The sequence below is a fragment of the Melospiza melodia genome, unplaced genomic scaffold (genome assembly GCF_035770615.1).
Source record: "Melospiza melodia melodia isolate bMelMel2 unplaced genomic scaffold, bMelMel2.pri scaffold_46, whole genome shotgun sequence".
Taxonomy (NCBI): domain Eukaryota; kingdom Metazoa; phylum Chordata; class Aves; order Passeriformes; family Passerellidae; genus Melospiza; species Melospiza melodia.
The window spans coordinates 3176504-3185451 of NW_026948783.1; the positions used below are offsets into that span (position 1 = coordinate 3176504).

Genomic DNA, 8948 nt, shown 5'->3' on the forward strand with positions numbered 1-8948 from the left:
GGAATCCACCGGGGTCCAGTATCTCTAGAAACAAGCATATTCTGTCCCCAACATAATGAGAGGCTATGGCCTTTCAATAATTTTAGATTCATGGTTCTGGTCAAGTACTGGAGGTCTTTCTTTGAGGAGTGTGTACATGGTGTTATGAAAGTGCCTTAAGATAGGGGGATTTGGTTCTTTTTGAGAGCAAATAATGAAATATATATCATATTAGAATTCATGAAATTCGAAAAACGTAAAGTACTTTGCACTGTCTCTCCTTTGAAGGGAGAGAGCCGGGGGCCATTTACAAACCACAAACAGGACGGGACTGCTGTGGAATGTGTCTTGAGCTGTTTTATTTTCAGCATCAGTCTCATTACATGGTTGTGACAATGCGAAAATGCCAGCAGCTCGTATCCCAAACAGCAAACCAAGAACTTAATACTACAACTTAATTTATAAGTTTTTTGACCAATCACACAAAGCAAAAGCATATTGACAGCAGTTCTATCCAACCACTATAAGCACGCATACCTTTGGTTAAAACAATGCTTGCTTATTTTGAATACAATACCTGCTTGTAAGCCTTAAAACACAATGCACAGAGCTCCATTATTAAGCTTCAAACTTCCTAATGCCTTGCTAGAAAAACTTTTCCGTATCTTAGGGAGTTATTCTACACAAGTGTTAATACACAGACAATTGTTCTATTTGTCCTTGCTTTTCTACTTTTCAAATAATTTTTCTGCTGATCTATCTCATGGCTACTCCTTAGCTCTAATCACAGTTCTGCTGTCTCTGAGGCCTGCCTTTTGCAGCTTTCCCAAAACCCTCTGATTTTGTGGATTCCCACAGTGGAAACAAGTTCAGCTATTTTAAATCAAATGCTCACTGATTTAGATAATATTAGACATGGCACACTGCAAAATAGAGCTGCTATAGATTTTTTGCTGTTAGCACATGGGCACAGGTGTGAGAATTATGAAGGAATGTGTTTTATGAACCTCTCTTCCATTCACAGGAAACTCAAACAACTAGAAGACAACATGAAGAAATTGACTATAAATGATTTGGGCTTGGATGAATGGTTTGAGGAATGGGTAATAACTGGATGCTTGAAAGATATCTTAAAGGGAGCTTTGTTATTACTAGTAGTTATTTTTATATTGCTTTGTGCTATTCCATGCATAGTGAAATTGGTGACCCGCTTGGTAGAGAATACAGCAAAAAGGGTTTGGCTGGTGCAAGTAGAAGAAGGGGGAATTGTAGCAATGTGTCTGAACAACTTGGGCGACATTGTGCACCAGCCATATTGCTTGTAGTTGTTCTTATCAGAGCCCTCTGGAATTCATCAAGGTTACTAAGACATAAACTGTGCTAAATGAAGAAAAAAGGCTGAGAAACAAAATACCAGGACTGCAAGAACTCAATAACAGAGGGCTGTGAACCACCTGAACTGTAACCAGTCGCATACTCTGAGAAGTGTGTGCAGAACACGAGGACAAGAGAGAGGCACCAATGAAGAAGAGCGTGATCGGTGTATGCAGTAGGGTTAGAATGAATGAATAAGTTCATTATGTAAACAATAAATGGCTTCTGCTTAACCATGCTGGTTAGTAGTATGGGAGTCCTGTTTTCCCACAATGGGTGCCTGGGAAGGAGAGAGGATTGTTTTCCATAAAAAGGAAAGCACTGAGGCAGGAGCAGGAGACAAGTGACCCTTGCAGGGCTGGGGCCTCATTGCCTCCTTGTCCCTGCTCAGCAGCCTGGCAGGGGCCGCCCCATGCTCCTGCCCTTGGCATTGCAGAGCCCCACATGCCAGTGCCCATCCCAGGAAGAGCCCTGAGCAAAGAGGGAGGGACAGGATCTGCCTGGCCAGGGGCTGGGGCTCAGACCTTGGCTCTTTGCATTCCTGAAACACATCCAGCTTTGCTCAGCACCAGAGACACTTTTGCCTTGTTTGTCCCCAGCTGTCATCACTGTCTCCAGTGTTCTGCTCTAACTGGAACCTGGGGACACTTTCTCAGAGAGACTTATTAAACTTTTCGAAACTTTCGAATTTCAATTTAACTTTGAGTTCTTGAGAAGTTATTTAAAACACTCTCTCAGGGACTGAGTCTGATGTAAACAGCACCAAACCCGTAAGGGGCTCATTAAAGTCCTTGTGCTGTGTCTGTGCTGCTGAGCTTTAAAGGAACAGCTCTTCCCAGGGCCAGCTCCTCTCCCAGCCCAGCAGGGCTGAGGGCTCTGCCTGCAGGCACTGAGGAGACAGGAGCCAGGCAGAGACAGGCTGAAGGCAATAAGGATCGGTAAGACATTGAGCTGAGACTTCACTTGGGGAAAGATCTTCACAGCCCTGTGCATGGTGAGTGTGTGGGTGCAGGGCAATGTCCCCTGTGCTCCTGGAGGGATCCCCTGAAGCCAGCACACCCAACAGCCTGGGGGATGTGTCAGGAGGACTCTCCCAGTTTCTCTGTGGCACAGGAGCAGGAGGAGGAGGAGGATGTGTTGCAGAGCGGGTCTGCCCTGGGCACTGTCAGAGGGACAGGGCAGGACGGCTCCTGCTGCCAGGGATGGCTGCAGGGGCTGAAGCTGGGGCTGCAGCCAGGGCTGCCCAGGGCTGTCCTGCAGAGCAGCTCCTGCAGCCCTCAGGGCTCTTGGCCAGCCCAGGGCATGTGCCACCTGCCAGGGGCAGCTCTCAGCCTGCCTGGCAGCGCCCCATGGACACTGCAGGGGAGGAGTTGGAGGTGGAAGGAGCCACCTCCATCAGGGCAGATTCCTCCTGCTCTGGAGATGGTGCTGCATGGCCAGGGCTGCTCTCAGCTTTCTCCTAAAGGGAAGGGAAAGGGGCTGTCAGCTTTGGCTGTGTCACTGAGACTCCTGTACTGTAATCCTGGGCATCAGCAGATGGGCCTCAGATCACCCTCAGAAAGTGCCTCCTCAGCCTCCTCTCCCTACAGACAGCAGCAGCAGCACCTTGGCTTGCAGCATCTCTGTTTGTCTGCCCTACCCTTAAGGCCCTGGTGCCAGGGAGATGCCCCTGGGCAGTGCCCTGTGCTGGGAGGGGTCTGCAGGGCGAGCTGAGCCCCCAGGGCTTGGCTGGGCTCTGGCAGCACTGGCAGGGACAAGGCTTGGATAGAGAGAAACAGCTCCCAGTAGGCACAACTCCAGGCAGCAGAGAGCCAGACCAGCCTTTGGTATCCCATCCTGTTAAGCTGCATAAGGAAAGAGAGAAGGGTTTCGATAAAATTATTTTTAAACTGGAGAATTCCAAGAGTCCACTGTATTTTTCAAGAAAGATTTAAGTGTGATCATGCTGAAATAGAGACAGGTTAAATGAACAAAGGGCACCTATGTGGGACCAGCAGGTCTGACTGCACTGGGGCAGAGTGAGCCTGTTTTCCCTCTGAGCTCCCCAGTGTTCAGCCTGAGAGCAATGCTGAAGATAAAGCAGTAACTCAGAAGGAGCAGAAATCCAAAATCAAAAATAAAGAAATTAAGAAAATTTCCTTCAAAACAAGATAAATATTTTGAGGGGATTCCTAATGAAAGAGCATAGGATGGACTCAAGGAAATCTGTCCAAGCTTGTCAATGTCTTCTTTCAACAGTTCACTATGCCCAGAGTGAAGGAATGTCCAACAGCAGCTCCATCAGGCATTTCCTCCTGCTGGCATTGGCAAACACGCGGCAGCTGCAGCTCCTGCACTTCTGCCTCTTGCTGGGCATCTCCCTGACTGCCCTCCTGGGCAACAGCCTCATCATCAGCGCCATAGCCTGCAACCACCACCTGCACACGCCCATGTTCTTCTTCCTGCTCAACCTGGCCCTCAGCGACCTGGGCTCCATCTGCACCACTGTTCCCAAAGCCATGCACAATTCCCTCTGGGACACCAGGAACATCTCCGACACAGGATGTGCTGCTCAGCTCTTTTTCTTTCTGTTCTTTACTGGAGCAGAGTTCTCCCTCCTGACCATCATGTGCTACGACCGCTACGTGTCCATCTGCAAACCCCTGCACTACGGGACCCTCCTGGGCAGCAGAGCTTGTGCCCACATGGCAGCAGCTGCCTGGGCCAGTGGCTTTGTCTATTCACTGCTGCACACGGCCAATACATTTTCCCTGCCCCTGTGCCATGGCAACACCCTGGGCCAGTTCTTCTGTGAAATTCCCCCAATCCTCAAGCTCTCCTGTTCCAAATCCTACCTCAGGGAACTGGGATTTCTTGCTGTTAGTGTTTGTTTAGCATTTGGTTGCTTTGTATTCATTGTTTTCTCCTATGTGCAGATCTTCAGGGCTGTGCTGAGAATCCCCTCTGAGCAGGGACGGCACAAAGCCTTTTCCACCTGCCTCCCTCACCTGGCCGTAGTCTCACTGTTCCTCAGCACTGGATCATTTGCTAACCTGAAACCTCTCTCCATGTCCTCCCCATCCCTGGATCTGACCCTGTCAGTTCTGTACTCAGTGGTGCCTCCAGCCCTGAACCCCATGATCTACAGCCTGAGGAACCAGGAGCTCAAGGCTGCAGTGTGGAGAATGATGACTGGATGCTTTCAGGAACATTAAACTGCTGATTAATTTCTGCAAATAACTTATAATCAAATTAATCTTTAAAAGTTATTTTGGGTTTGGTTGTGTTTGTTTTTTTACTTTTTTTATACTGACCACAAAAAATTTCATTTCTTCTGACATTTCTCATTTAGTTTCTTTCCACCTTCCCTGTGCCCACAGACTGTGTCAATGAGGGGCTGTGCTCTCAGTGGCTTTAAATGAACTAAAGGATGTCCTAGCAGAGTTTTCTGCAGAGATGCCCTTTTGTTGCCTTCTGTGGAGCTGCAGCAGCAATGTCTGTGTGCAGATCACTGGGGGCAGATCACTGCTGGCACAGCAGCAGTGCCCAGCAGCAGCAGCACTTGGTGTTGCACGTGCTGCTGCCAGGGCCCTGCCCCACTGCCCTGGTGGCCCTGGTGTTGCTGTAGGGCCTGAGTGCTCTAGGGGCCGGGCACAGCCCTGGGGGTGGCAGCGCCGGGGCTGCAGCAGGGACAGGCCATGGGCACTGCTGGGGCAGCGCTGACGCCTCAGCCCAGGCCCTGGGGGCTCCAGGCTCCTTGCCCAGGCTCTCTCAAGAACACGCCCAGGCCAATGCTCAGCACAGAAAACCCCCGTGAGCAGCCCCAGGCTGGCCGTGGGCAGGCTGGGGGCAAACAGCATGGCTGGGGCTCTGCAAGGGCCCTGGGGGAGACGGAAAGGAGCAGCAGAGCAGGGGCTGATCTATCCCCAGTGCGCTGGACAGCCCAGGGCAGCGTCCCAGAGCATCCTCATGCAGCTGCCAGCAACATCCCCCCTCTGCAGCCCTGGACTCTCCCCCAGCTCACAGTGGTGCCCCATCCTTGCAGGCACAGACACAGCAGCACTGGCTCAGCAGCCCCTGTTTGCATTGCACACAGTAGGGGAAGCACCTCTATGCTGCTGCTGTGGGGACATGAACCTGAGGGAGAACAAATGGGGCCAGCAAGGGCTGGGGGATGCCAGGGAAACCACTCAGCTCTGTCCTGGCCTCTGCAGTCAGCCAGAAATTTGTTCCCATCAGCTGGGAGTTTCCTGTCCCGCTGCAGGTGCTGTTGCTCAGAGCCAGGGCTGCCTGGCAGCCACCCCCAAACTGCCCTCAGCATTTCCTTGGCTCCACCTTTGCTTTCTTTACTCTTCCTGATACAAATTTCTTCCTATTGCCCACCCCTGTTCCCTGCCCTGCAAACAGCCCATCCCTGTTTGCCCTTTCCTCTCTGGCCCCACTCCCCATTGCAGTTCCTGACTTGGCACCATGGGAATGTCCCTTGGGCAGCAGGATCATCCTACAAGTGCTGCTGGAATTGTCTGCAGGCTCCTGCAGTGCCTGGTGCTGCTCCCTTGCCAGAGTCACCCCAGGCCAGGGGGGCACATCTGGGCTGCTGTGTCTGGCTCTGGGGCTCCCTGCTCTGGGCAGTGAGGAGGAGCTGCAGAGGCTCTGCAGGACTGACAGGATGGGTTTTGAGGGTGGCAGGAGAAGCTGAGGGACCTGGGCTGCTGGAGCTTCTGAAGAGGAGGCCCAAGGCTCATTCTGCAACTGCTCCAAGGGTTCTTTCACAGAATCCCAGAATCAGGAAGGTTGGAAAAGACCTTGGAGATTATCAAGTCCAGTCTGTGCCCTGACACCACCTTGCCTCTCCTGAGCCTCCTCTTCTCCAGGATAAACAATCCCAGCTCCCTCAGCCACTCCTCACATGACTTGTTCTCCCGACCCCTCACCAGCCTTGATGCCCTTCTCTGGACATGCTCCAGCCCCTCCATGGCCTTCCTAAATTGGGGCGCCCAGAACTGGACGCAGCACTCGAGGTGCTCCCCAAGCAGTGCTGAGCACAGGGGAAGAATCACTGCCCTGGTCCTGCTGGCCACACCATTCCTGATCCATAGGAGTGCCAGTGGTTTTATGAGGGAAATGGTGGGGAGAGGGTGATGACAATGTATTATTGATTGTCCGCCATGAAGGGTCTTGGTTTTCACATCTGCTCAGAATGCATTAGAAGGTATTGGGGGCTAATATCAAGTGCCATTGCTGATATCAATCTATAAAGAGGAATAGAAAACAGGAAAAAGCAGTTCACTTTGCATTGTTTTCCATACACTATATTCACTTTGAATTAACTTTTGAAGTCTTTCGAATTAACAAGAGAAAAATTGAAAAAATAAATTATTCCCAGTGGCTTGTCTTGTTCAGATGTCTAGAAAGAATATTTTATGCTTTTCTCACTGAATTCCTGAGCTGAAGAGCTCAAGAAAGAAGAGGCCTCTGGAATAGGAAAATTCATCAGCAACCTCAAAGTGGCTGAGGATCCATCCCCATCAGAGCAGCAATGAACAGAAATGGGCACAACTTTGTGGCTCCTGGGCCTGGAGCAGGAGCAGCTCTTGACGGCCCCAAGGCCGCGGCTCTTGTGCTGCCCTGTGTAGAAGTGAAGGGAGAGGACCCATCCTTTGATCAGCATCGAACTCCGATTTATTGATCCACCATGCACATTTTATAACAGTGTTAATTAAGTTCATACATATTGCAAAACCTGAGCTCATCATTGGTTACCGATTACAAATCAACCCTTCCTTTTGTTTTCAATACCTGTGGTTTGTTATTGAGACCAAGACTTGTTTTCTCATCCCGTTATGAACGGTTCTCAAGGCCTCCATGTTTGTCACTTTTGCTTTCCCATACCAGCCAAGGACAGAATATTTACTTGTTATTAAAAACAGCCTGAGAACTCTGCTGTTTACAGAAATGTGCCTGAGAACTTTGTTGTTTACAGAAACAGGCTTGAGAATTGCGGCTTACAGCTGCCTTTTACTTTTCCATCAGCTGTATATGATTATGGCATGTCTGAACAAAACTCTATAAGCCATGTCTGAGCAAAATTCTCCAACAAATTCCCCCTTTTTTCTTTTATGCACAAGGAGGTTAGTCTGCTAGGGTTTTTCTATTATTCTACTGACCATATCTTGAATACAATAAAAAAATACAAGGCAAAATAAGTAAAAGCATTATAAGCACACTTAGTATCTCTATAAGGTTCCCCAGCTGAGCCATAATGTCCTGCCTTATCAGGCATTGCATGGTAGCTGGTAATTGGACTAAGAAAAGAAGACTGTTAGTTGTTGTCATTCATGTGAACCGGGAGAGGAGGCGAACAGCTAGGGCTAATAATGCTGGAGTCGACCCCAGTGTCCAACAAGCCTGAAAATTATCCTTTCTGTCCTTGAAATTCCACTTCCACCCTTTTCTTGGGTTTCTCAGAAATGTTCAAAGTCAGTGAGGTAAGTCCTCCGGTGAATTCAAAACCATTTCCCCCCTCTCTTGTCCTTTTACAGTATGTAATCCCTTAGTCATTTGGCTCACATGGCACCAGCTGAGCAATTCTCAGTCCTTTGTTAATTTGGAGTGGTGGAAAAGGGGTATGCACTTAAACTTAAAGCACTTAAAATATTTGAACTTAACAGAACTTAACATCACTTAAACTTAACAGAAATTAAACTCAACAGAACTTACATGTAAAATCACCTAAATTTAACAGATTTTAACATTAACAGAACTTAACTGACTTTAAATTCTACATAACTTAAACCTAATATAATTTAATCTTAACAGAATCTAACTTCACTTAAACTTAATAACACTTAAACTTAACAGAAATTAAACTGAACAGCACTTAAACCTAACAGAAGATAAACTTAACAAAACTTAACCTTAACAGTATTTAACATTTAACAGCACTTAATAGATAATTTAACTTAAACTACTTAGCATCAGATAAAACTTACTATAGAAATAGAATATAGCATTTGCTATAACTTACTTACAGGCCTGATTCTAAAATACTAAGATGAAACAACTTTCTTCATATGTTTGCTATAGCATTTTTACATAAGGAGTTTGTTTAAGGTATACCTGTGGAAAAATTCTTTTGAATTCAGTGCTTGCCTTTACATCTATCACATCCAAGCACATGTCAAAGAACATAAAAATCACATTCACTACATCTCACCCATACAATCGCTTCAACACATTTTTAACATTTTTAAATTTTTCAAAATACCATTTCAGAGTTTGATGTTTCACCGACCGAGCCATGTTAATGCGAGTGATTCTGACAGCATAATGGATGCTAAGCCAAATGGGCCAAAATTTGACCCACGCATTCAGTAGGCTGATTTCTGTTTCACAGTCTCTGCCAGGAAGAACAAAAGGTCTTTTTAACTTAGGCAAGGAACGTCTGGATAGTAATGCTCCTTGGTGTCGCTTGTTTATTATCACTGGTTTCTTAATTGCAGTAGGGATCTTTTCTTTTTGTTGACAAGAGTCACATTTATTGCGGCTGTTAGGTCTAAAACTGAAGCTTTTTGCCAGCTGCGGGGCGGAGAGAGAAGCGCTGGCGCTGGAAAAGT

At 47.7% G+C, this 8948-nt stretch overlaps 1 protein-coding gene across 1 annotated transcript; it reads left to right on the top strand.

Moving 5' to 3' along the window:
• The first annotated feature begins 3614 nt into the window (after positions 1–3614).
• On the top strand, positions 3615–4547 carry LOC134434736 (olfactory receptor 14I1-like). The gene has a single exon (XM_063183356.1). The coding sequence runs from the start codon at positions 3615–3617 to the stop codon at positions 4545–4547; it is 933 nt and encodes a 310-aa protein (XP_063039426.1).
• The last annotated feature ends 4401 nt before the right edge of the window (positions 4548–8948 follow it).